At 40.2% G+C, this 27794-nt stretch overlaps 1 protein-coding gene across 3 annotated transcripts in view; it reads left to right on the top strand.

Moving 5' to 3' along the window:
• Nucleotides 1-21833, top strand: part of HACD1 (3-hydroxyacyl-CoA dehydratase 1) — a 28936-nt gene extending 7103 nt beyond the window's left edge. For 2 of the 3 annotated variants that reach the window (XM_015146546.3, XM_077945103.1), the window contains exons 2-7: nucleotides 7030-7147; nucleotides 7334-7352; nucleotides 7430-7518; nucleotides 11679-11800; nucleotides 17385-17563; nucleotides 21353-21833. In XM_015146546.3, coding sequence (XP_015002032.2) covers nucleotides 7030-7147; nucleotides 7334-7352; nucleotides 7430-7518; nucleotides 11679-11800; nucleotides 17385-17563; nucleotides 21353-21435 — 610 coding nt within the window. In that variant the 3' untranslated portion in view covers nucleotides 21436-21833. 3 annotated transcript variants of the gene reach the window in all.
• Nucleotides 21834-27794: the final 5961 nt, after the last annotated feature.

Here is a 27794-nt window from a genome sequence, read left to right as displayed (position 1 = left end):
TTTTTTTTTTTTTTGCATTTTTTAGTAGAAATGGGGTTTCACTGTGTTAGCCAGGATGGTCTCAATCTCCTGACCTCGTGATCTCAATCTCCTGACCTCGTCATCCACCCACCTCAGCCTCCCAAAGTGCTGGGATTACAGGCATGAGCCACTGTGCCCGGCCAGATGTAAGGATTTTTATGGCACTTGCTCATAATAGGGAAGTGGGCATTTCTCTCCCTCCCTCTCTCTCTCTCTTTCTTTCCGACAAATACTTTTGAGCCCGTATATATAAATGCATTGTCCTTCAAATACTTTAGGCCTTGTCCTTAAAGCAGGGTAACCTGGGGCATTAATGTATAAACAACAATTGCACTAAAATAATGAGATAAGTGCTAAGCAGATGTGTCAGAGGATGGACAGGGAGAATTACAGAAAGTTTTCTGTGAGAGATCACAGCATTTAAACTGAGCGGTGAAGGACTTAGTAGGCATAAGCGGGGAAACAGCATGAGTTAGAGGACAGAGATCTGAAACTGCAAGACATCTGTTACGGCATCAAGAAGAGGACCTGGGCCGGGTGCGGTGGCTCACGCCTGTAATCCCAGCACTTGAGGCCAAGGCGAGCGGATCACGAGGTCAGGAGATCGAGACCATCCTGGCTAACACAGTGAAATCCCATCTCAACTAAAAATACAAAAAAGTAGCTGGGTGTGGTGGCATGCACCCATAGTCCCAGCTACTCGGGAGGCTGAGGCAGGAGAATCGCTTGAACCCGGGAGGCAGAGGTTGCAGTGAGCCGAGAGCACGCCACTGCACTCCAGCCTGGGGGACAGAGCGAGACTCTGTCTCCAAAATAAAAAAAGAAGAGGGCCTGAAGTGTAGAGTGGGAAATGAAGATGGACAGGTAGCTTGGGCCATTGCACTGGGCCTTAGATGCTTTGCTAACATGTTTGGATTTTAGTCTGTACACAATACAGAAAGGTGTGGTTTAAAGGTTGTGTCTCATTCCTTTGTAGCTGGGTAACCTCAGATAAGCTACTTAACCTCTCTGACTCTTAGTTTTCTCATCTGTAAAGTTGGAACAGCACAACTACTTAGCTAGATTATAAAGGAATAAAGAGATAATGGATATGAAGTTCTTAGGAGGATACCTGCTGCACAGTGGATGTTTAAAATTTCATTTTTATTCCTAGTGGTTTATTTAAAATAGTCTTTTTTTTTTTTTTTTAAAGACAGCACCAGCTCAGCTTACTGCTCAGCCTCCCAGGCTCAAGTGATCCTCCCACCTCAGCCTCCCGACCAGCTGGTACTACAGGCATGTGCCACCATATGGCTATTTTTTAAATTTTTTGTAGAGACAAGGTCTTGCCATGTTGCCTAGGCTGGTCTTGAACTCCTGGGCCCAAGCAATCCACCCATCAGCTTCTTGTGTGGCTGGGACTACAGGCGTTGCGCCACCACGCCAGGCTAATTTTCTTGTATTTTTAGTAGAGACGGGGTTTCACCAGGTTGGCCAGGCTGGTCTCAAACTCCTGACCTCAAGTGATCCACCCGCCTTGGCCTCCCAAAGTGTAATTTCTTATGAAACTGCCAAACTGGTTTCCAAAGTGGTTATACCCTTTTATCTTCCCTCTGGCAATGAATAGGACTTCCCATTGGTGCACATCCTTCCCAACCCTTGCTGTGGTCAGTCATTGTAATTTTAGACATTCTGAGAAGTATATTGTGTTATCTCTTTGGGATTTTGATTTTGTTTTCCCTAGTAACTAATGATACTGAGTATCTTTTCATGTGCTTCACTTGCCAATTGTATATCTTCTTGGGTATAGTGTCGGTTCAAATCTTTTGCCCATTTTTAGCTGGGCATGGTGGCTCACGCCTGTAATCCCAGCACTTTAGGAAGCCGAGGTGAGTGGATCACGAGGTCAGGAGATCGAGACCATCCTGGCTAACACCGTGAAACCCTGTTTCTATTAAAAGTAGGACAAATTAGCTGGGCATGGTGGCAGGCGCCTATAGTCTCAGCTACTCTGGAGGCTGAGGCAGGAGAATGGTGTGAAACCCGGAGGTGGAGCTTGCAGTGAGCCGAGATCGTGCCACTGCACTCCAGCCTGGGCAACAGACTGAGACTTCGTCTCAAAAAAGAAAAAAAAGGAAAAAAAGAAAACCTTTTGCCCATTTTTTTTCTTTAATGGGCTGTTTGATTTCCTGTTACTGAGTTTTGAAAGTTCTTTATACAATCTGGATACAAGTGCTTTACCAGATATGTGATTTGCAAATATTTTCTTCCAGTTTGGGCTTGACTTTTTATTCTTTTAACAGTGCCTTTCAAAGAGCAGGTGTTTTAATCTTAGTGAAAATCAATTTCTCGGGCGTTTTTTCTTTTATGAATCTTTCAGGTTGACTCATTATTGGCATGAGTGCCAGTGTACAATCAGTGGAAGCACTCACATATTGGCTGCTAAAGGAAAGTATAATTTTTATCTAGAAAAGGCAGTTTAGATGTCAGTGAACAATATATGAAAGTATGGGCCAGACATGGTGGCTCACGCCTGTAATCCCAGCACTTTGGGAGGCTGAGGCAGGCAGATCACTAGAGGTCAGGAGTTCGAGACCAGCCTGGCCAACATGTTGAAACCCCGTCTCTACTAAAAATACAAAAATTAGCTGGGTGTGGTGGCAGGTACCTGTAATCCCAGCCACTCTGGAGGCTGAGGCATGAGAATCACTTGAACCTGGGAGGTTGAGGTTGCAGTGAGCTGAAATTGCATCAGACTGGGCGACAGAGCAAGACTCCATCTCAAAAAAAAAAAAAAAAAAGTATGGAGTGTATGAAAGTTGAAGACTATCTTCGGTACAAGCCTCCAAATGGCTAAAGGAGGTATACAAAGGAAATAGCAAGCTAGAATATTGTTTTTCAATAATTATTGAAATAATGGATCTAGGCAATGATCATCAGTAACTGCTAGTATCACAAAAGAGAGAGTCTGGCCAGGTGCAGTGGCTCACACCTGTAATCCCATTACTTTGGGAGGCTGAGGCAGGCAGATGGCTTGAGCCCAGGAGTTCAAGATTAGCCTAGGCAATGTAGGGAGACCCCATCTCTACCAAAAAACAAAACAAAACAAAAAAACCCACAACAGCAAGAACAATAATGAGCCAGGTGCGATGGTACACCCTTATGGTCCCAGCTATTCAGGGGGCTGAGGTGGGAAGATTGCTGAAGCGTGGGAACCCAAGGCTGCCATGAGCCACAGGCACACCACTCACTCCAGCCTGGGGGCCACAGCGAGAATCTGTCTAAAAAAAAAAAATCCTAATTGCAGAAATTCCAATTGCTTTTGAAATATTTTCTGTTTGTTTTATTATAGTTACTAAGCAGATGGATGAAGGAAGTTCAAAACTAGTTCAATACAGGACCCTTAGAAGACTTTGACTGTCACCCCTTGTGATGGAGGGCTTAGGAAGTGAACCCTGATTCAATTGGCTCCTGGCCTTATTTATGGAAAAACAGACAAGAGGTTAGAATAGATGGTTCGATGGGTCCTTTCAAACCCCTGAGTCTGTTAATTTCTTTTATTTCCCACAGTTTAGTGAGTGGCATGATCATGATACTGTGCTAGGTGGTACAATACTGCCACCTATGGAACAACAGTAGAACTTGTTATAATGTTAACGATGCATGGAGTTTTATACAATGCTGTTTAAAAATGTAGAAAACTTGCCGTCCAAATGACTCCTTTGATTGGTAGGTTAATAATTGCCTCTCAAACTTATCTTTTGTGGACATCTGATTTGGATTCACCTGAAAAAGACAAGCGTATGGAAAATGTGAATGAAAATATCTTAATATACCTTTTGTTTTCTTAGAAGAAATACGGGGACTTGGAATTGAAGATAATAAAATCATAACACTTTAGTTGTGGAAGGTACCTAAAGCATGATTCAAATTAGTGCCACAGGATCAGTCCAGCACTGAGTTCAGTGTCGGCACTCACATGAGATAAATCCATCAGTCATAGCCACAGTGAAGCTAGGGAAGAGTGGAAAGGGGTCAGGACTAGGGAGTCTAGAAACTACACAGGTTCTGTTTCAGACTCAATCATTAACTTACTCTTAAGACTCAGGTAAGTAACTCAATGTCTCTGGAAGATGATTTTCTCATCTAAAAGAGTGGCCTTCAAACTTTTTGGATAGCATGCTACTATCAATTAAAATATTTGAGCATAGGCTCTCCATATAACATAAAAAATACAATGTAAATATGAATTGCTATGATTAGCTGGTATCTCAGGGCACAGTATATACTTAGAGCCAGACTGATACAGCATAGTGGCTTAAGAGCATATACTCTGAGCTTAGTGGTGGCTGTGTGACCCTCTCTGCCTATTTTTCAGTAGTGAAATAGGATAATAGAAGACCTTCATATTCAATAGGATAATAGAAGACCCTCATATTCAATAAAATAACCTCACAGGGTTATTGTGAGGATTTGCGGTTAGTATGTTATGCATTGAAAACAGTGTCTAGGCCGGGCGCGGTGGCTCACGCCTGTAATCCCAGCACTTTGGGAGGCCGAGACGGGTGGATCACGAGGTCAGGAGATCGAGACCATCCTGGCTAACACGGTGAAACCCCGTCTCTACTAAAAATACAAAAAAAAAAAAAACTAGCCGGGCGAGGTGGCGGGCGCCTGTGGTCCCAGCTACTCGGGAGGCTGAGGCAGGAGAATGGCGTGAACCCGGGAGGCGGAGCTTGCAGTGAGCTGAGATCCGGCCACTGCACTCCAGCCTGGGTGACAGAGCGAGACTCCATCTCGGGACAAAAAAAAAGTCATCAATTAATATTTACTTAATTTTCACTAAAACAACAACAACAATGACAACAATTGCCAAGCCACAGGTAGGAGATCAGCCATGGGCCTGCTTTCAAAAAGGTTGCTTAAAAAAAAAAAAGGGACAGGCACAGTGGCTCACCCCTGTAATCCCAACACCTTGGAAGGTTGAGGTGGGTGGATCACCTGAGGTCAGGAGTTCGACACCAGCCTGGCCAACACAGCAAAACCCCGTCTCTATTAAAAATACAAAAATTAGCCAGGTGTGGTGGTGGGCACCTGTAGTCCCAGCTACTTGGGAGGCTGAGACAGGAGAATTGTTTGAACCCGTGAGGCGGAGGTTGCAGTGAGCTGAGATGGTGCCACTGCACTCTAGCCTGGGTGACAGTGAGACTCTGTTTCACACAAAAAAAAAAAAAAAAGAAAGAAAGAAAAGAAAAAGAAAAAAAAGAAAAGAAAAAACAGCCTGTGCAACATGGCAAGATCCCGTCTCTACAAAAAAAAATTTAGAGGCATGGTGGCACATGCCTGTGGTTCCAGCTACTTGGAAGGCTGAGGTGGGAGAATCACTTGAGCACAGAGGTGACACTTCTAGGAATAGAAGTGTCATTCTGCCATCTTATTGTTCTCTTGAGCATGCATTTTCATCAGATTCAGTTAGCAGATTCTTTGCAGGAATCTTTTCAAGCCATTGGTCCACTGTATGAGTGTTGTTTGTTTTAAAAAGTTAAAACTGCATGATAATTTTATATTTCATAAATCCACTCACTAGACTCTTTGGAGACTATCTAAAAAGACCAGGGTAGCTCCTCATTTCCCTGGGTGAGTTATTAGAGCTTTTAAAAACAACAACAATGACTACAGGCGTGCGCCACCACGTCTGGCTAATTTTTGTATTTTTAGTAGAGACGGGGTTTCACCGTGTTGGCCAGACTGTCTCGAACTTCTGGCCTCGGGTGATCCGCCTGCCTCTGCCTTCCAAAGTGCTGGGATTCCCGGCGTGAGCCGCTGCACCCGGCCCACTTAACCTTTTTAAAGTATAAGTTCAGTGGCATTAAGTACATTCACATTTTTGTGTAACTATTACTTCCTTCTGTCTCCATAACTTTTCATCTTGCAAAACTGAAACTCTGCACCCAGTGAACGCTAACTCTTCAATGCCTCATCTGTCCCCAGCCCCTAGCCACCACTATCCTACTTTCTGTCTCTATGAATTTGACTACCCTAGGCATACCTCATATAAATTAAATCATACACGCTAGGCATGGCGGCTCACATCATGTAATCCCAGCACTTTGGGAGGCTGAGGTGGATGGATCGCTTGAGTTCAGGAGTTTGAGACCAGCCTGGGCAACATGGCGAAAACCCATATCTACAAAAAATACAAAAATTAGTTGGATATGATAGCGCACACTTGTAGTACCAGCTATGGGGAAGGCTGAGATGGGAGGATCGCTTGAGCCCTGGACGTCAAGGCAGCAGTGAGCCATGATTGCGCCACTGCACTTCAGCCAGGGTGACAGAGTGAGATACTGTCTCAATCAATCAGTAATTTGTTAAAGATGACAGCAACACATAATGCAAACAAAGAAATTTTTTAAAGAAAAAAAGATCATATAGTAGTAGTCCTTTTGTGCCTAGCTTAGTTCACATAGCATAAGGTCTTCAAGGTTTATCCGTGTTGCATGATATGTCAGAATTTCTTTTCCTTTTTAAGGCTAATATTTTATTGTCTGTATAGACCACATTATCTTTTTTTTTTTTTTTTTTTTTTTTTGAGACGGAGTCTCGCTCTGTTGCCCAGGCTGGAGTGCAGTGGCACGATCTCAGCTCACTGCAAGCTCCGCCTCCCGGGTTCACGCCATTCTCCTGCCTCAGCCTCCCAAGTAGCTGGGACTCAAGAACCCGCCACCACGCCCGGCTAATTTTTTGTATTTTTAGTAGAGATGGGGTTTCACCCTGTTAGCCAGGATGATCTCGATCTCCTGACTTAGTGATCTACCCGCCTCGGCCTCCCAAAGTGCTGGGATTACAGACGTGAGCTACCGTGCCCTGTCTGTATAGACCACATTTCAAGTATCCATTCATTCACTTACGGACACTTCGGTTGCTTTCACCTTTTCACTATTTTGCATAATGCTGCTGTAAACACAAATGTATAAATCAGTGGTATTAAGTTCGAAAGAACTTTATAAAATACTTTTTTTTTTTTAGGTGGTTGGTTCTAGCTATTGCCATGGTACGTTTTTATATGGAAAAAGGAACACACAGAGGTTTATATAAAAGTGTTCAGAAGACACTTAAATTTTTCCAGACATTTGCTTTGCTTGAGGTAAGTTTTCCATCATGCTGTTTTTCTATTGCTGTAATATTTATGTGAATATTTTTTTGTTGTGCAAAATCAATACGATTTTGCTGATTACATACCACCTGTGGATTTGCTTAATACCAGTGTTGACAGTGGTTTATTTAATGTTTTCTATTATTGACGTGATGATTTTTTTCTATTTGCTTACAGATAGTTCACTGTTTAATTGGTGAGTTTTTGCTTCAATTTTATACTTTTATTTTAAATTGCCTTTAGGGCAATAGTTGACTTGTTTTTCTTTTTAAGGAATTGTACCTACTTCTGTGCTTGTGACTGGGGTCCAAGTGAGTTCAAGAATCTTTATGGTGTGGCTCATTACTCACAGTATAAAACCAGTAAGTGACACAAACATATTGTCTGCTTGAGCCTGCAGGAAAGCTTTCCATTCATAGGAATCTAAAATATTGACATTTGTGTATTTCAGGAAGTGGAAGAATTGGACAACAAGGAGTTGGGTTTGAGTTTTAGGTATTGTGCATTGACTTAGTGCCTTAGCAGACTGGCTTTGAAACACAAACAAAACCAAATATTGACATCTTATATCCGTAATATATTCTCGTGTGATATTTTCTAGTTTTTGAAATTAGTATTCAGACTCTGTCAAATAAGCGGTAGAAAATGTTCTTTTCTGTAGAAGTTTCTTTTCAATCCAAGTTGTCCTCTTTGATTGTGTAATCAAAGTTGTCAGGATAAAATTTATTATTTCTGGCCAGGGGCAATGGCTCACGCCTGTAATCCCAGCATTTTGGGAGGCCAAGGCCGGTGGATCACCTGAGGTCAGGAGTTTGAGACCAGCCTGGCCAACATGATGAAACCCTGTCCCTACTAAAAATACAAAAATTAGCCAGGCATGGTGGCGAGCACCTGTAGTCCCAGCTACTCAGGAGGCTGAGGCAGGAGAATTGCTTGAACCCGAGAGACAGAGGTTGCAGTGAGCTGAGATTGTGCCACTGCACCTCCAGCCTGGGTGACAGAGCGAGACTCCATCTCAAAAAAAAAAAAAAATTATATCTCATTTAGCATTGAGTATTATAGCAACAGACATAAAAAGTAAATGCAGTCCTGAAGATCTGAACAAATGGAAAAGACTAAAAGTTAGAAGGGGTCAAAGGATAAAAATTTTAATTAGGAGGAATTAAGTTCAAGAAATGTATTATGCAATGTAGTGACTATAGTTAATAGCAGTGTGTTGTATATTTGAAAGTTGCTAAGAGAATAGGGTCTTACCACAAATAAATAAGTATATATGGTAATACATAGGTTCATCAGCTTGATTTAGCCATTTCACAATGCGTACATATTTCAGAACATCATGTTGTACACCATAAATATATGCAATTTTAATTTCCAATTAAAAATAATTTTCAAAAAAATGCTAAGGAGCTTAAGGAAAAATAAACAATTTTTATTGAGGCATGACAGGAGACAGACCTAATTATTGAATCTAATTAATATTCAAACCTTTTAGGCGAGATAGACACCATGCTCCTATGTCAAGATACTGGGCATTTTTAAACCCATGTTAGGGCTGGGCAAGGTGGCTCATGCCTGTAATCCCAGCACTTTGGGAGGCCGAGGTGGATGAATCACCTGAGGGTCAGGAGTTCAAGACCAGCCTGGCCAACATGGTGAAACCTCGTCTCTACTAAAAATACAAAAATTAGCCAGACGTGGTGGCGGGCGCCTGTCATCCCAGCTACTCGGGAGGCTGAGGCAGGAGAATTGCTTGAACCCGGGAGGTGGAGGGTGCAGTGAGCTGAGATCGCACTACTGCATTCCAGTTTGGGCAACAGAGTGAGACTCCATCTCAAAAAAAAAAAAAAAAAAAAAAATTAAACCCATGACAGCAACATTTCCCATGTGAACCCTTCTGACCTCTTGACAGCCTTCAGAACCTCCTGTCTCCCTGAGGACAGATCTCTGGCCTCCTTTCCATTTCTCAGATGACTTTCTTATCTCAGATTGGGGACTGACACCTGACCTCTTCTCTGTTCCTCTTAGCTTCACTGGCCTCCTGTCTGTGTGGGGACAGCTCATTGACCTCCTGCCTTTATATACTTTTATCTCTCGTGACTAGTATCTTTCACTCAACTTGCATGATTTACCTGTTCCCTAACCAGCAACTGCCATGCAGGTAGTGCAGACAGCAGCGAGCACATGGCATGGGAGAGGCAAAGGATTAATTAACTTTGCCTACTCGTTTAAAAGCAGGAGGGCAGCATTCACAGACGAGAAGAGAGACTCTTCCAGGCAGTGAGGGAATATGATAGCTGAGTTAGGACCACCATGAGTCTGAAGAATGAAGGAGAAGAAAGACAACATTAACTAGACATTAACGAGAGAGATGGAGGTAAAGGGAAGCTTGAGAGTCGCAAGTTCCAAAAAGAAAACAGGACCCATCTGCCCCGTTTATCCTCCAGAGGATCTCTGCCTTAATGTTCCTATTTATTTTTTGCTGATGGTAGTTTCCCATTGGTACCTATTCAGCACTCCTTAATTAATTCAACCAATATTACTGAATGTATTCTGTACACGTGGTGCTGTTCAAATTTCTGGATTTACAGAAACGAATAAGGTGGGCCAGGCATGGTGGCTCACACCTGTAATCCCAGCACTTTGGGAGGCTGAGGCGGGTGGATCACTTGAGGTCAGGAGTTCAAGACCAGCCTGGTCAACATGGTGAAACCCTGTCTCTACTAAAAATTCAAAAGTTAGCCAGGTGTGGTGGTGCGCACCTGTAGTCCCAGTTACTCGGGAGGCTGAGGCAGGAGAATCTCTTGAACTCAAGAGGCAGAGGTTGCAGTGAGCCGAGATCGTGTCACTGCACTCCAACCTGGGTGGCAGAGCAAGACTCTGCCTCAAAAAAAAAAAAAAAAAAAAAACAAGGCAATCCCAGCTGTCAAGTGTACTGGCTGTTGGGAAGTGGGGGACACTTAACTCGGAATCATGCACAGATGCTAATAGTGCACCTCATCTGTGCCTGACAGTGTGCTGGGATATGGCTGTTGACAATACAAACATGGTTCTCACTGGTGGAGCCTAAACTTGGGAGAGAAGCTGAACAAATATTTAATTATGTAAGTGTTAAGTGCTTTGAAGCAAGAGCTCGGTATGCATTGCAGTATACCTAGGGACTTCGTCTGACGTAGGCAGTGAAAGAAGGCTTCCCTTAAGGAGGGATACAGATGTTGAGCACTGACATGTACAAGAGTTAGCCAGACAACTCTTAGTACAGACTGGCAAATGCCACAATACAGATATGAACAAAATACAGTAGAAGAAGGGTGTTGGGCTGGGCATGGTGGCTCATACCTGTAATCCCAGCACTTTGGGAGGCTGAGGCAGGCAGATTACTTGAGATCAGGAGTTTGAGACCACCCTGGCCAACACAGTGAGACCCCGTCTCTACTAAAAATACAAAAACTAGCAAGGCATGTAATCCCAGCTACTCTGGAGGCTGAGGCGCAATAATCATTTGAACCTGGGAGGCGGAGGTTGTAGTGAACCGAGATTGCACCACTGCATTCCAGCCTGGGTGACAGAGCAAGACTGTCTCAAAAAAAAAAAAAAAAAAAAAAAAAAAAAGGGGTGGTGAGCAAATAAATAACTGCTCAGGGTGAGAGGAGAGGGTTGGAGACAGTTTTCTAGAGGGCGAGATGTTTTAGCTGAATCTTGAAAGATGGGAAAAGATTTTTTATGGAATAAGAGAGTAACATTCCAGTGAGAGGGAATAACGTGTTAAATTGCACAAGTTCAGAGCATATTCTGGTAATAACGAAATCTAGTGTCACCAGAGAGAGAAGTAGGTAGGAGGGTTGAGTAATTGTAGATGAAGTTGGAGAGATTTCCGAGCAAGGATTGTAAAGAATCTTGAATATGGTGTGCAGGTATTAGGGCTCATCCTTCTATTCTGTGAAGCAGTATGGGACCAGTGAAACTTTTAAATCACAGGACTTAGCTAATTCCAATTTGTTTTGTATTTATTTGCTTCCTTGACTTCTTTTTAAAAGAAAAGTTGCATTCATGAGTGGAATAAAGAGAGGAAAGACTATTTAGGAAACAGTTACAGTAGTCCAGATGAGAGATGATAAAACCGTGAATTAAAATAGTGGTGAAAGGGCCAAAGATGAGTGAGTAATTCAAGCGTTGGTCTTACAGTAGAACAGGTGTGAGTCAATGATTACGAGAAGTAGGAGGGTCAGATTTTGGTTTCAACAAGGTAACATTGTCCTCCAACGATAGCGTTGTTGCCTGAAGTGATGGACGAGGGAAGAAAAACCAGTCTATGGTCAACTATTCCTGTGCATAGGATATATTTAAGTTCCAGGTTTATAATTAATGATGTTAACGGTGACTGCATGAAGTTTTCTGTGTGGCATCTGCGTAACCCTAACATCCCATTATAAATAAAAGGCAATACATAAGTAAAGTAAGTACCTTCATTGAAAAGTAAGTTCCAGGTTGAATGACACTGGATTTCTCTGTAATTCTGCAGATCCAGAATGAGGAGAGTGTGGTGCTTTTTCTGGTCGCGTGGACTGTGACAGAGATCACTCGTTATTCCTTCTACACATTCAGCCTTCTTGACCACTTGCCATACTTCATTAAATGGGCCAGGTGGCGATATCTTGCCATTTAGTTTCTCATTGTCCTGTGCGTGCTTATTTTATGTGCTAACGCCAGAGAACTAAAATTCGTGTTTCAGCCCCATGATGCCAGAGTGCTGTTGCTTTAGATATTAGCTGATACAACTAATAATAATATTAACTGTATTATTTATTTAATAATATTAAATAATAATTATACGAGTTATGCTTTGTCTTCTAAAAGTTTAATGATCAGAGAGGAATTGTATTAATAAATATTTTGAGTGAAATAAATGTAAGACAAATTATTGTAGTATCCTTAACCTCAGAATTGGTCATTCATTTTTGTTTCGGAAAGCACAGTAAACATTTTTGGGATTAGCTTAAATAAGCAGTGCCAAAAATATGGTGTTTTTTTGTCTGTGATGTAAATTATTTTAAGAGTCAATCTAGCAGCCACAATTTATGTCATTTATACAATGCGATTGGTTTTTTTTTAATTTTTTTAGCTTTAAGTTGCAGAGATATTTTTAATAGTCATACTTACTTAAAATTGTATTGTTTGGGCCGGGCGCGGTGGCTCAAGCCTGTAATCCCAGCACTTTGGGAGGCCGAGGCGGGTGGATCACGAGGTCAGGAGATCGCGACCATCCTGGCTAACACGGTGAAACCCCGTCTCTACTAAAAATACAAAAAACTAGCCGGGCGTGGTGGCGGGCGCCTGTAGTCTCAGCTACTGGGAGGCTGAGGCGGGAGAATGGCGGGAACCCGGGAGGCGGAGCTTGCAGTGAGCTGAGATCACGCCACTGCACTCCAGCCTGGGAGACACAGCGAGACTCCGTCTCAAAAAAAAAAAAAAAAAAAAAATTGTATTGTTTGGAATGTGGATAAAATTTATATTTGAAGAGCTCCAAATATATCCTAAAGCAACAGTTTTTAAAGCAAAAGATATCTGTTCTTTTTGAAGTTTGAATTCTTGGAGCAACTGACATTTTAGAAAGTTGTTATCAAAGCAAAACTGCTCTTTGGAGAACAAGTCACAAATCAGTAGAGATTTGTTCACTTTATTCTTTGTATTATATTTATAGTAGCAGTAACAATGACAAATGGTGTGTGCCTACTGCATGCCTGAAATGCAGGTATGAACAAAACAAATTCTCTGCCTTATGACGAAGACAATACAGAAACTAATAGCTATGTGATATGTCAGGTGGTGACAAATGCTGGGATTATAGGTGTGATTGACATGCCTAGTCAATTACTCTTTTTGAATCTCATGTGTTATACATGTTCAAATATAATAAATGAGAATATACAAACCAAAAAGAAGGAAAACTACTTTTAAATTACTTTACTTATAATCTGTCTACCCAAGGATAATCACTGTTGTGTTTTATGGTTTTTTGGGGCTTTTTTGTTTTTTGAGACAGGGTCTCATTCTGTCACCCAGGCTGGAGTGCAGTGGCATGATCTTGGCTCACTTCAATATCCACCACCTGGGCTCAAGCGATTCTCCTGCCTCAGCCTCCCAAGTAGCTGGGAGTACAGGCACAGGCCACCACATCTGGCTAATTTTTGTATTTTTTGTAGAGAAGGAGTTTCACCATGTTGCCCAGGCTGGTCTTGAACTCCTGAGCTCAACTGATCCACCCACCTCGGCCTCCCTAAGTGCTAGGATTACAGGTGTGAGCCACTGCGCCCGACCATGTTTTACATTCTTTTAGACGTTTTAATACTCTCTAGCTCTTCTTTAGACACTTGTGGCTTACCACTTTGCATAGGATGAAATACTTTGAAATTATAATTTGAGCTTAAGTGTCTTGTCTGTCATAAGAAGGTTGCACTATGATTTACAGGGATTTGGGTGGTCTTAATCTTACTGTACATGAAAATGTATTTACCTTTAGTGACTGGGCTTTTTAAAGGTTGGCAATTTTGAATGTAGCGACTCTAATCCTAGAACACATTAATATCATTTAGCATGACAATGTTCTGGACCTCTGGCATCTTTAAAAATACTAACTTATCATCTAATCTCTTTTCATGTGCTGAATTTACAAAATTTGTCTGAAGAAGATAACAGAATGTACGTTGCACATTTTCCTGAGGTCAGGCACATGAGACTTGATGGCTTTGTGTGTCTGTCTTTTGGAATGCATTTGCATGTCTTGAGTGTCTGTAAAAGTTAGAAACTGCCATTGTATGTTTAAATTTGCTGTTTAGAAAGTGTTTATCCATTGCAGACTGGGCGTGGTGGCTCATGCCTGTAATTCCAACACTTTGGGAGGCCAAGGTGGGTGGGTCACTTGAGGTCAGGAGTTCGAGATCAGCCTGGCCAACCTGGTGAAACCCCATCTCTACTAAAAAATAAAATTAGCCGCATGTGCCTGTAATCCCAGCTACTTGGGAGGCTGAGGCAGGAGAAATGCTTGAACGAGGAGGCGGAGGTTGCAGTGAGCTGAGATCATGCCACTGCACTCCAGCTTGGCAACAGAGAGAGACTGTGTCTCAAAAAAAGAAATTGTTTATCCATTGCCTTAATGTTAAACAAGTTATACAGTCTTTCAGTCTTTGAAATCATGTGTTGCATAATATATTGTCAGCTGATCATAATGGTAAATAATTATGTTTCATGTCAAAAAGATCTTAAAAATCCCAGCCATCTAAATATACTTCCCAACGCCATTAAGTAATGTAAAATAATACTTGTATTTATGCTCAGATGTTGAAGATGTTGTTCTCAAATAAAACTACACTTTAGAAATGGCTTCTTATTTATAAGTTTAGCCTATTGTTATAGTTTGAATATACTTTGATTCTACTTGTGTGTTATAAGTGTTCTTGGAAAAGTCCTCAGAATAGGTAATTGTATATATTATGTTTTTCCTATTGATTTCCATTTTAATTTAGAAAATTCACTCCCTTCAAAAAACTTTTAGACAGTAATTGAGAACCTTCAAAGAAGCACTGTATCTTTTTTTTGAATGTGGTCTATCCATAGTTAAATGTCCCATACTGCCCTCAGAACTTAGAGAGGTAGTAACATGCAATCTTTCTGAAGTGCAAGTAAAGTCAAATAAACTATATAATTTTTTCCCATTTCATTATAAATTTTCACTGCCCTTAAGACTTTCAACTAGCTTATTGTAGGAGTGTTAATTTTTTCTTCTATTAAGGAACAATCCTGCCAAAAAAAAAAAAAATCTTTTGAAAACCACATAAGAAGGCCAGGCGCAGTGGCTCAAGCCTGTAATCCCAGCACTTTGGGAGGCTGAGACGGGCAGATCACGAGGTCAGGAGATCGAGACCATCCTGGCTAACACGGTGAAACCCCGTCTCTACTAAAAAATACAAAAGAACTAGCCGGGCGAGGTGGCGGGCGCCTGTAGTCCCAGCTACTCGGGAGGCTGAGGCGGGAGAATGGCGTGAACCCGGGAGGCGGAGCTTGCAGTGAGCCGAGATCACGCCACTGCACTCCAGCCTGGGAGACAGAGCAAGACTCCGTCTCAAAAAAAAAAAAAAAAGGAAAAAAAAGAAAACCACGTAAGATAAAAATTGCAACTTAATCAGTTTGGGTATTTTATTGACATAGGTATATAAAATGTCCAGTTATGGGATTTAAAAAATTGAGGTACAGGGAAAGATTGAGTTAAATGATATGCAAATAACTGCCCAAGACTGGTAAGAAAGCAGGGAGTTTCTCCAAGGCCAGGAAGGGATTAACAGGTGCAGTGAAGGAATCATTGTTCTTTCTTGAACAACTCATCTATTTGGCAAATAATTCTGCCCTCCTCGCATCTCCTGTCTTCGCATATCCCTGACATACAGGAACAAGGTGATTTTTAATTTGTCTCCAAGCTTGTTCAATACTGACAACTTTGACTTTTCTTTATAGATATTTCGTAATGCCAACAAAATGATTAAATACAGATTTGATTTCTTTTTTTCCATCAAAATGTTGACCTTTTGTTTTAAATTAAAAACATTTTTCTTTTTTTAAATTAAATCATATTAAATTTTTCTGAGACAGGGTCTTGCTGTGTCACCCAGGCTGAAGTATAGTGGTGAGGTCTTGGCTCACTGCCCCCTTGACCTCCTGGACTCAAGCAATGCTCCTGCCTTAGCCTCCCAAGTAGCTGGGGCTACAGGCATGCACCACTGTGCTCGGCTAATTAAATTTTTTTTTTTTTTGTAGAGACAGGGTCTCACTATATTGCCCAGGGTGGTCTTGCTCTCTGGCCTCTTGACTTTAGTTTTCTGTGGTAACTGTTATACAGTGGCTGACTCGGAGAAAAATGATTTTTTTAAAAAGAAGAAATATGATCATCTTGGGTCCTTTGGGCCCCTCTTATTGGAGCCCAGCCAGTAGAACACCGAGTGTTTTCTAATTGGAGGCATACATGATGCCTGGCCTACTGTGTGTTCCAGACCTTGCTGCAGACCAAATGAACACATGGTGACTTTGGATTTAAAGTAGAACTTTCTTAGCTCTATTTTAAACAAGTTAACTCTGCCTTGAATGTGGGAATTCAGGAAGTAACTTGTCAACTTGTTTTGTTACGGGAGCAGTTTTAGACAATATAATATACTCATTAGTAGCTATTCATGCTTCAGGTGGTATTATCCGTTTTCTGCAATAATTGCTTTTCATTAGTAACCACAAAGACTTTTCCAAATGCCTCTTAAAAATAACTACCTTGGTAATTTCAAGGTTTAGATATAAAATTTAGGATAATCACTGGTCTTTTCAAACGCAGCATTTTGATCAATAAATTATTAGCTGCCGCGGACAAAAGCAGTCATTTGTGATTTTATGCACCAAAGAAGTTATCACTACAATACCTTTTTTTAACGTTACATAGGTCTGTAATCCCAGCACTTTGGGAGGCTGAGGCGGGTGGATCAACCGAAGGCAGGAGTTCGAGACCAGCCTGACCAACGTGGTGAAACCCTGTCTCTACTAAAAATACAAAAATTAACCGGGCATGGTGGTGTGCACCTGTAATCCCAGCTACTCAGGAGGCTGAGGCAGGAGAACCTGTTTAACCTGGGAGGCAGAGGTTGCAGTGAGCCAAGATTGCGCCACCGCACTCCAGCCTAGGAAACAGAGTGAGACTCTATCTCAAAAAAAAGAAAAAAAAAAAAAAAAGAAAAGAAACCCAAAAATTAGCTGGACATGGTGGCATGCACCTGTAATCCCAGCTACTTGGGAGGCTGAGGCAGGAGAATTACTTGAACCCAGGATGTGGAGGTTGCAGTGAGCCAAGATTGTGCCACTGCACTCCAGCCTGGTGTCAAGAACCTACTCCATCTCAAGACAAAACCAAGAAAAACTACATATACATTTTTTAATATACAAAAGTATTTCAGTAATCTAAAATAAGTTGATACTATTTTATTAAAAAGACATTGCCTATTGTGGAAACTAATACTAGGAAAAAAGGATGATAATTAATAAGCAAATGATTAAAGTAGAACTATTAACCTTATGTAAGATTATCGTAATTATGTAAAGAAAAGAGAATTTTGAAGTTTAAATTTAGTAGTAGCAATAGACTTGTAAAGTCAAATAACTATTCTAGAAAAATAATTCTCTGAGGTTTTTCTTTCTCCAGATATAATTTTTTTATCATCTTATATCCTGTCGGAGTTGCTGGTGAACTTCTTACAATATATGCTGCCTTGCCGTATGTGAAGAAAACAGGAATGTTTTCAATAAGACTTCCTAACAAATACAATATCTCTTTTGACTACTATTATTTTCTTCTTATAACCATGGCCTCATATATACCTTGTAAGTATATACTTATTAGTGCTTTGATTTGACATATGATGTGGAAATTTTTGAAAGGATATAATAATAAGCAAGGGGAAATAATTAGAAATAATTGCTTATAAATACATTAAAACTTCAGTTTAACCCCATGTTTACTGTTAATTTGGGAAAACTGAAGGGAGAGTGAGGCAGAAGACATTTCACTTGCTATGAGAATAAAGGCAAGTAAATTAACGCATGGATGATTGCTTTCTCAAAATCATTTAAACATCAGCTTAGTATGATTTGTTTTTTAAAGAAAGGTAAAAATAAATTATGTTTAAAGCATTAGTGTACTTTTTACAAGCATTTAGAATTATATGTCTGAATATAAACTATCCAAGAAAATGTCAGATTATTTCTATCTATTCATTAAGCATATACTTGGAAAAATCATCTTGGAGTAGTTTTGAGTCTTATTTGTGTAGCTCTATGTACTTGCAAATAATAAAGACTCTTTTCTTAAAGGATTTTGAATAAGTCAGCCTCTTTACTAATTTCTCATCATCTTTCAGTAGTTGCAGTGAATTGGTGAGGCTTTGCTCCATTTAAGTGCTAATAGTGAGGCTAGGCTCAGTGGCTCACGCCTATAATCCCAGCACTTTGGGAGGCCGAGGTGGGTGGATCACCTGAGGTCAAGAGTTCGAGACCAGCCTGGCCAACATGGCAAAACCCTATCTACTAATATACAAAAATTAACTGGGCATGATGGTGCATGCCTGTAATGCCAGCTACTCAGGAGGCTGAGGCAGGAGAATCATTTGAACTCTAGAGGCAGAGGTTGCAGTGAACTGAGATGGCACCATTGCACTCCAGCTTGGGTAACAAGAGCGAGACTCTGTCTCAAATAAAAAAAAAAAAGAAAACGGGGCTAATAGTGATATATTTTTAGGTCAAACATTGATACCTCTAAAATCTACATTGACGTGATATAAATTATTTCATCTAAAGGAGATGAGCATAAAACTTGGGCAGCCCCTTGAGGTCTCCAGCTTTTTTTTGTTGTTTTTTGAGACGGAGTCTTGCTGTTTTGCCCAGGCTGGAGTGCAGTGGTGCAATCTCAGCTCACTGCAATCTCTGCCTCTCAGGTTCATGGGATTACAGGCGCCTGCCACAATGCCCACCTAATTGTTGTATTTTTAGTAGAGACGAGGTTTCACCATATTGGCCAGGCTGGTCTCAAACTCCTGACTTCAAGGGATCCGCCCACCTTGGCCTCCCAAAGTGCTGGGATTACAGGCGTGAGCCACTGCCCCCGGCCGGTGTCTCTAACTTGTATCTTTCCCAAAGTCAAAATTGACTTAGTGGTGAAAGATGTGTTTTCCCCTTGTCTTCTACCACTTCAGCCTGATTCTATATCTGATTTTCTACCCCAGCCAGTTCAGGAGAGCTAGGGAGGGGAAGTCTACTCTTTTGGATCACATCCCTCTCTTTTCCCAATGGCAGGTTAATGGTAGTATGGCTTGAACAGAGCCAGAGCTTGCTTAGGTGTCTGACAGTTACAGGTTCAAACAGTGGGTTCTCCTCTTCCTCGTGGCCTTTGAGGCATCTCCATGGAAATGGAGCGCCTGAAGCACCTTTTTCAGTTGTCCTGGGAGATGGAGACTCTGGCCTGTACCAGTAGCAGCTTCCCAGTTCACCATGCTGCCAGCTACTGAGTCCCACTGGCCAGAGGGTCACTCACCTCAGGACATGTTTTCCACTGCATTCTTTTTTTTTTTTTTAATTCCCTCCTCCCCCTGCATTCTTGATGTTAGTAATAAATCAATTAATTTTACTTTGCTTATTAAATCCTTTGCTAATCAAAAGTACTTTTTGAATACTTAGTACTCAAAAGTAGTAGTATTATTTCTCATTTACATTAAGATGAAAGAGGTTAAGTGAGTTGCTTAAAAATCACTAGCTTGCGGCCAGGTGTAGTGGCTCATGCCTGTAATCCCAGCGCTTTGGGAGGCCAAGGTGGGTGGATCACTTGAGGTCAGGAGTTCGAGACCAGCCTGGCCAACATGGTGAAACCCTGTCTCTACTAAAAATACAAAAATTAGCTGGATATGGTAGTGGGCACCTGTAGTCCCAGCTACTCAGGAGGCTGACGCAGGAAAATCACTTAAACCGGGGAGGCAGAGGTTTCGGTGAGCCGAGATTGCACCATTGCACTCCAGCCTGGGTGACAGTGAGACTCCATCTCAAAAAAAAAAAAAAAATCACTAGCTGGTGAATCAAGCCAGGGTTTGAACTCAAGCCCATATGTTCTGTTCAGCCACTCAGAATTTTATGGAAGTATTTACAATAATGGTCAGTGAGTTTAAGTAATTATGACCTGAATAAATTTAGCCCCCTAGGTATATATAATATGATGGTAACCTTTCTTAGGAAGTACCTAATAGAAAGAAATAAAACCTATTGTGTATTTTTGCTCTGTTTGAGCTAAGTTTTACAAAGAAATTTTTACCCAAAGTTGCCTAAGCAGGATATTCAAAGCTTGTTTTGGGATAAGGTTCATTGGTTTGATTATTCTGATCATCATATTCAGAAATATTTTTACACTGGTATTGTTTATAGCTGATACTAATTTGTTTATCCACCAACATTTATACTATGAAACACCGGTTTGAAACACTGGTTCAAATTGGTTCAAAATAATTCTTCAAATTTGACTGGACAGATGACAATTTGTCCAACTGACCTAATAACATACGTATTCATGTGTTTATTATATAATAGACTAAATACCCTTACACCTAGCCAGGAGGAGCTTCTGCTTTAGGATCTGTTAAGAGGACCTTGTTGTAGCCCTTCTCTGGTCACTCCACACAGTACCCCATTGCCTTCTAGATCACATTCCAGAAACCTGAGACCATGGAATTTGCTACCCAGATGGCAATAAGCATGCATCTGGGCCCTAATCAGGCTTCTTCCTCGATCCACTGTCCTGAGGGTTAACTATGTACCAGTATACACACCCTTGAGAAAACAGGATAGCCGGGGGGCAGCTGTTGGTGAGGGGTATGGATGAAGCTCAGATGTCTGCACCCGGGTATCCTCACACATGTGCAGGAGGCCCCTTGCAGTACAGGATACAGCCAGTAGAATGGAGAAGGGGAGGCTAGGTGGGCCAGTTTTCCCTGTGCGGGAATGTTCTGGCACAGCATTCCAAAGACTTAAGCATTCTAAATTCAAACATGGTCTTCTAAGTCATTATGAAGGTATTTTTATCAAGGCATTTAAGTTTGTTAAAAACAAGCAAAAATAGGCCAGGCACAGTGGCTCATGCCTGTAATCCCAGCACTTTGGGAGGCCGAGGCAGGTGGATCACTTGAGGCCAGGAGTTCAAGACCAGGCTGACCAACCTGATGAAATCCCATCTCTACTAAAAACAGAAAAATTAGGTGTGGTGGTGGTGCATGCCTGTAATCTCGGCTACTTGGGAGGCAGGAGAATTGCTTGAACCTGGGAGGCAGAGGTTGCGGTGAGCTGAGATCATGCCACTGCACTCCAGCTGGGGCAATAGAGTGAGACTCTGTCTCAGGGGGAAAAAAAAAAAAAAAGCAAAAGTAAAAACAAAACCCCAACAGTTACAGCATTAGAATATTTAGGCATGTGGTATGTGGGCCTCCATTTGCACTCTTACACTCTTGAGCTCTGTATGTATCCAGGGAACAGCAGTGGTATGGGATGTATTTACTCTCTAACATTGCCACATTTACTAATTCAAGTATAAGTAATTGTAAAGCAATAGCTTCTTTTTCTTTTTCTTTTTCAATGAAGTGTTTCCACAACTGTATTTTCATATGTTACGTCAAAGAAGAAAGGTGCTTCATGGAGAGGTGATTGTAGAAAAGGATGATTAAATGATCTCTGCAAACAAGGTGCTTTTTCCAGAATAACCAAGATTACCTGAGTCCAAGTTTTAGTAACAAGAATAAACAACTTTGTGAAGTATCATGGATTGTATGGTTTCTTAAAATATAACTCGAGATGTGGCATTTGCCAGTATTTGTGTTCTTCTTCTGCCAGATCTATTTTGTACAAGAACTGTGCAAATATCAGTAACTCTTGGGTAGGTATTGATTATTAAGAAAATAATTAGGTGTATTATCTGGGGGGAAAAAAAAACTTTTACTGAATTCTTTTGAAACATGCTCAAAGCTTTTTAAATCAATATTTAGAAATTAATGATTTACTATTATAAGTGCCAGTGATATTTATGTGATATTTATAAATGAAAATAAATGCAAAATTATAACAACTTGTTAATAATGTATTGGTATTTTTGAACCCCTAATCTATTTTTTCAGGAAATAAGGCAGCATTATGATTAATAACAATTTTTGGAAGCGTGGATATAATTTGCTAAAGTAAGACTGTTGATGTAGATAAAGTAGCAGCATAAAAACACACATATATTCAAGTAGGTGTCATAGTTGGAAAATATTCTTTGGAAATATTTCTAGGCAGTTGAAATTACTTATACTGCTAAGGAAATCTATTCTTCATTTAAATTAGCCACTTAAGGATAAGTTTTTCAACTGTTAAGGTTTTAAGGAGCTAGGAAGAGCATAAGTATTTGCCCCACTGTTAAAAAAACAACATGACATCTGACTATAATGTTGTATTCAGGCTGAGAGTGGTAGCTCACACCTGTAATCCCAGCATTGGAAGGTTGAGGCAGGAGGATCGTTTGAGCCCAGGAGTTCAAGACCAGCCTGGGCAATATAGTAAGACCCCATCCCTAAAAAAGATACAAAAAAAAAAAAAATTAACCAGGCATGGTGGCACATGCCTGTAGTTCCAGCTACTTGGGAGGCTGAGGTGGGAGGATCACTTGAGCCCAGGAATTCGAGGTTACAGTGAGCTATGATGGTACCACTGTACTTAAACCTGGGTGACAGAGCAAGACCCTGTCTCTGAAAAATAGTGATGATGATGGTGATAATGATGAAGATGATGATGCTGTACTCAGAACTTTGGTTGAGAAAGTCTCTATACTGTAGAATTATCTCATTAACAATTGTTATGATAATCCCTTTGTGGTACTTATATAACTAAACATTTTGGGGTATGATCGTTAGACAGACTCATTTCATTCTGAATTCCATTGAATAGCAAAAAGTCTTGTAATAAAGTTCCTGTCCTTGTGTTTAATAAAAAAGAAACACCAGAGCTACTTTCATACTGCCTTAATTTGTAAGTAGGTCCTTCAAAAAATTTCCCTCCTTTATTCAAGTATGTTGATTTACTAACCCAGTTTTTGAGAGAATATTAAATATGTGACTTAAAAAGACAAGGAACTTTTTTCCCTCACTATAGATATCTAGGTGTAATTTTGGCTTTGAATGTTCTGTATTGTTTCCATTTATAATCAACATGTAACATTACACTTTTTAAAATGACTTGATTTTGTGTTACCACCTCCTTTACAGATTATTTTCACATAGAGATTTGCAGTTCAGAACATTTTTGCAAACTTTTACTTTAAATAACTTGGTTTTTCCAAGGTGCTATTTATTTTATTACATTACATTGTAATGTTTCCTCTGCAGCTGAATGTTTCATTGAGCAATTAGGTTACTAGTTCTCAAAAGTCCTAACATTCATTCTGCTCTTATTCTACTTGATCAGTTTCATGTTGGATTTTTATATGGAAGAAATTGTCAGGGAGTCTTTACCTTTGGTTACATAGTATGAGAATTTCACATATTTTATTAGATGCCTGTCTTGCAAAAAATATTTTAAATCATATTTCTAAAATTTGCATTAATTCAACTAGTACTGCCTTCAAGTGGCTGTATTACTCTTTTTCTTCTTATGTTGTGGAATATCTTGAAGTAGGAATTGTGATTAACTTTAATAAAAATGAGAGTGTGTTAAACTATTTGGTGACCCTTTAACATATGCAAAGTATACCTAAACTTCAGATTTCGTTTATCTTCTATATTCAACCAATTGTAAACAGTTATTTGTTTGGAAAATGAAGTGCTAAACAGTAGTTTGATTTTAAAAGGAAAAAATATTTGAAATGCCTTTACACTTATGTTGACAGAAAAGAGTCAAACTCTGTAAAATATTTGAAGAGATTTATTCTGAGCCAAATATAAGTGACCATGGCCCATGACACAGCCCTCAGGAGGTCCTGAAAACATGTGTCCAAGGTGGTTGGGGTGCAGGTTGGTTTTATACATTTTAGGGAGGCATGAGACATCAGTCAGATATATTTAAGAAATACATTGGTTTGGTCCAGAAAGGCAGGACAACTGGGGGTGGAGAGTTTCAGCTTATAGGTAGATTTTAAAATTTTCTGGCTGACAATTGGTTGAGTTTATCCAAAAACCTGGGATCAACAGAAAGGAATGTCTGGGTTGCAATAAGAGGTTGTGGAGACTCGGGAGTTCGAGACCAGCCTGGCCAACAAGGTGATGTAGCAGGACAAGCTGCAGACAAAACCCCTCAGACACCGAGTTGTAGAAGGAAAGGGCTTTATTTGGCCGGGAGCTTTGGCAAGACTCAGGTCTCCAAAAACCGAGCTCCCCGAATGAGCAATTCCTGTCCCTTTTAAGGGCTTACAACTCTAAGGGAGTCTGCGTGAGAGGGTTGTGATCGAATGAGCAAGCAGGGGGTACATGACTGGGGGCTGCATTCACTGGTAATCAGAACAGAACAGGACAGGGATTTTCACAGTGCTTTTCCATACAATGTCTGGAATCTATAGATAACATAATTGGTTAGGTCAGGGGTCATTTTTAACCAGGCTCAGGGTGCGTTGCCAGGCTGTCTGCCTGTGGATTTCATTTCTGCCTTTTAGTTTTTACTTCTTCTTTCTTTGGAGGCAGAAATTGGGCGTAAGACAATATGAGGGGTGGTCTCCTCCCTTAGTGAAACCCCATCTCTACTAAAAATGCAAGAATTATCCGGGTGTGGTGGCACACCCCTGTCATCCCAACTATTCGGGAGGCTGAGGTGGGAGAATTGCTTGAACCCCGGAGATGGAGGTTGCAGTGAGCTGAGAACGTGCCACTACACTCCAGCCTGGGCGAGAGTGAGACCCCATCTCAGAAAAAAAAAAAAAGAGGTTGCAGAGACCAAAGTTGTATTATGCACATGAAGCCACCAGGTAGCAGGCTTCAGAGAGAATAGTTGTAAAATGTTTCAGACTTAAAGTCTGTGTTGATTTTAATGCTGGAGATTATAATCAGGCATGTCTGACCCCCACTTCCTGTCATGGCCTGAACCAGTCTCTCAGGTTAAATTTTAAAAGAGCCGTAGCTGAGGAGGAAGTCCATTCAGATGATTGCGGGTGGGGGCGGGCGAGGTGCTTTTATTTTTGGTTTACATCGTGTTCTGTGACTGCATTTTCTTTTGAGTTTCTCCGTAAATCACCATAACTTTCAATAGCCAAGTCAGGGCTTGTATCAGATAGAACTTTAGAATACAGTCCTGTAGACTTTGGCATTTGAAACACAGATCAAGAAATTCTGATGCTAGCAACTTTCAATTATATTTGGTGACAATTCCTTGATATTCGGATTGTTTTTTGATTTTCATAGCTTTATAGCTTGCTATATTATACAATATGCAAGTTTTAAAAAATATTTTTCAAAGTGTTAATTTGATATGAATATAGCAACATCCTTGATAGTTTTAGCTTTTTAAAAAAGCATGCTAGAAATATAAGAAAGTCATTTTCACCAAGAGTTTTTGTTTCTTGACATCGACAGATTTTCAGAAGCATTATTTTCTCATCTTTATATTTTTAAGCATCTAATTATTATGCTGCTATGTCATAGTTTCTAGTGATATATTGCTAATGATCTAAATTTTGCAATAATCCCTTTTCCTTCCCACAAATACGTGTCTCATGCCCACTGTGTGTCAGGCCCTGTTGTAGGGAATTAACATCTTCCTCTAATCTTATCTCTCTCTCTCCTACACAGTAAACCTTTAGCAAAATTACTGGGTTAGATCGATTAGTAAATCATATTGCAAAATAGTTATCTGTGCTTTAACAAAATACAGTGTGTGGGTAATCTGATGTGATGGGTTCTTTGTTACTTATATGTGTATAATAAGCATATTCAGGCACCACTAAATAGACAGAATTCTGGCCTAAAACTACTTCATAACAAAATTAGTTATAGTTGATAAGACCGATACAATAAATCATTAAGAGATCCTTGAAGGAAAAAAATAACTGTAAAAGGCAACATTTAAAATATTTTTCATATGAATATGGGACGTATAGAGGTATTTACCTTTCATATACATTTAGATTTGGATTAAACATATAATTGATAGAATAAAAAATAAGCAATGCAGTTTTGTGATTTCCAGTATGAAGGCATTGAATAGAACTTAAAATTCAATTTGTTTATGGTTTTAGTCTAAATTCACAAAATATTTAAATGGACATAGGTCTCTCCTTTAGATATGAAGCTTAAAAACATATTCTAAACATTTTAGATATTTTTTGTGTGTTCCTGTTATAGCTTTTAAAATATTTTGGGCATTTTTTATTTTGAAATAATTTCAAAGTTACAGGAAAGTTGTTAAGAATAGTAGGAAAAGCGCCTCTAAATCCTTCACTTGAATTGCCCACTTGTTAATATTTTGTCCCATTTGCTGTAGTTTTCTCTCTCTCTGTTCATAATATTTTGTGAACCATTTGAGAATAAGTTGAAACATTAACCCCTAATTTCTTCAGTGCCTATTTCCTAAGAACAAGGACATCGTGCTACCTTGCCACTGTACCATAACCTAAATCAGGAAATCAACATTGATACTGTTATTAGAAAAACTTCAGCCGAATTAAATTGAAAGGAGGTTAATTGAGCAATGAACGATTCGTGAATCGGGCAGCCCCCAGAATCAGCAGATTCAGACAGACTCCAGGGATGCCCTGTGGTCAGAACAAATTTATAGACAAAAAAAGGGAAGTGATATACAGAAACCGGCAGTGAGGTACAGAAATAGCTGGATTGGTTACATATGGGCATTTGTCTTATTTGAACACAGTCTGAACACTTAGCAGTCTGTGAGTGGTTGAAGTACGTCCGCTGGGATTGGCCAAGACTCGGCTGTTGTTACAGGTGCATACTCCTAGTTAGGTTATCAATCTTGTCTGCCTATTAAGCTAGGTTACAGTTCGTCCACAAGGACTCAAATATAGAAGTACAGAGTGCTTCTCAGGCCATATTTAGTGTAATAATGCAATCCCTTTGTCTAACTGGTAGACCTTATTCCAGTCTCATTGACATGTATTATGCATGCACATGTATATTCTGGGTCAAGATCCAATCCAGGGTCAGCAATTACATTTGGTTACCATCTCTTTTAGTCTAGAGTGGTTCCTTAGTTTTTCTTCACCTTTCATGACTTGGACATTTTCCACAGTACAGGATTGTTGTTTTATAGACAGTCCCTCCATTTGAGTTCGTTTGATGTTTCCTAATGATTAGATTTAATTATGTACCTTTGGGCAGGAATGTTAAATTGTTCAATTTTCTGGTGATGTTAACTTTCATGTCTCAGGGCTTTTGTTTCTTAATGTTTTGGTTGCACATGAGTATTTTAATAATAGAAGGAGTTCTAATTCATAGGAGTTTATGAAATAAGACATTGGGGTTTTTTTTTTTGAGACTGAGTTTTGCTCTTGTTGCCCAGGCTGGAGTGCAATGGCATGATCTCAGCTCACTGCAACCTCTGCCTCCCGGGTTAAAGTGATTCTCCTGCCTCGGCCTCCCAAGTGGCTGAGATTACAGGCAGGCACCTCCATACCCGGCTAATTTTGTAGTTTTAGTAGAGATGGCGTTTCACCATGTTGGTCAGGCTGGTCTTGAACTCCTGACCTCAAGTGATCTACCCACTTCGGCCTCCCAAAGTGCTGGGATTACAGGCATGAGCCACTGCGCCCTGCCTGGATTTTTAAAACCAGATTAATATGCCTGTCATCTCATACATGAAGATTGATGTCTTTTTAAGTGCATAAAAAACACTAAATTATTTATGCATGTGCAATTTCCAGGCTTATTATTAACTCAACCTTCACATTGACGTTTATGCCCCTAGATTATACCCTAGAAAATTCTGTGATTAATTAATATACTTTCATTTTGCTCGAATGTTCTTAACTGCAGCGTTCTGTTTCGCATTACTTTATACTCTTACCATCTTCTCTTGCTTTGCTAAAATTATATATAATGCAAAATTGAGATTG

Source organism: Macaca mulatta, chromosome 9 (assembly GCF_049350105.2).
Source record: "Macaca mulatta isolate MMU2019108-1 chromosome 9, T2T-MMU8v2.0, whole genome shotgun sequence".
NCBI lineage: Eukaryota > Metazoa > Chordata > Mammalia > Primates > Cercopithecidae > Macaca > Macaca mulatta.
The sequence above is the reverse complement of the archived record's forward strand: the minus strand, read 5'-3'. Positions and strand labels throughout refer to the sequence as shown.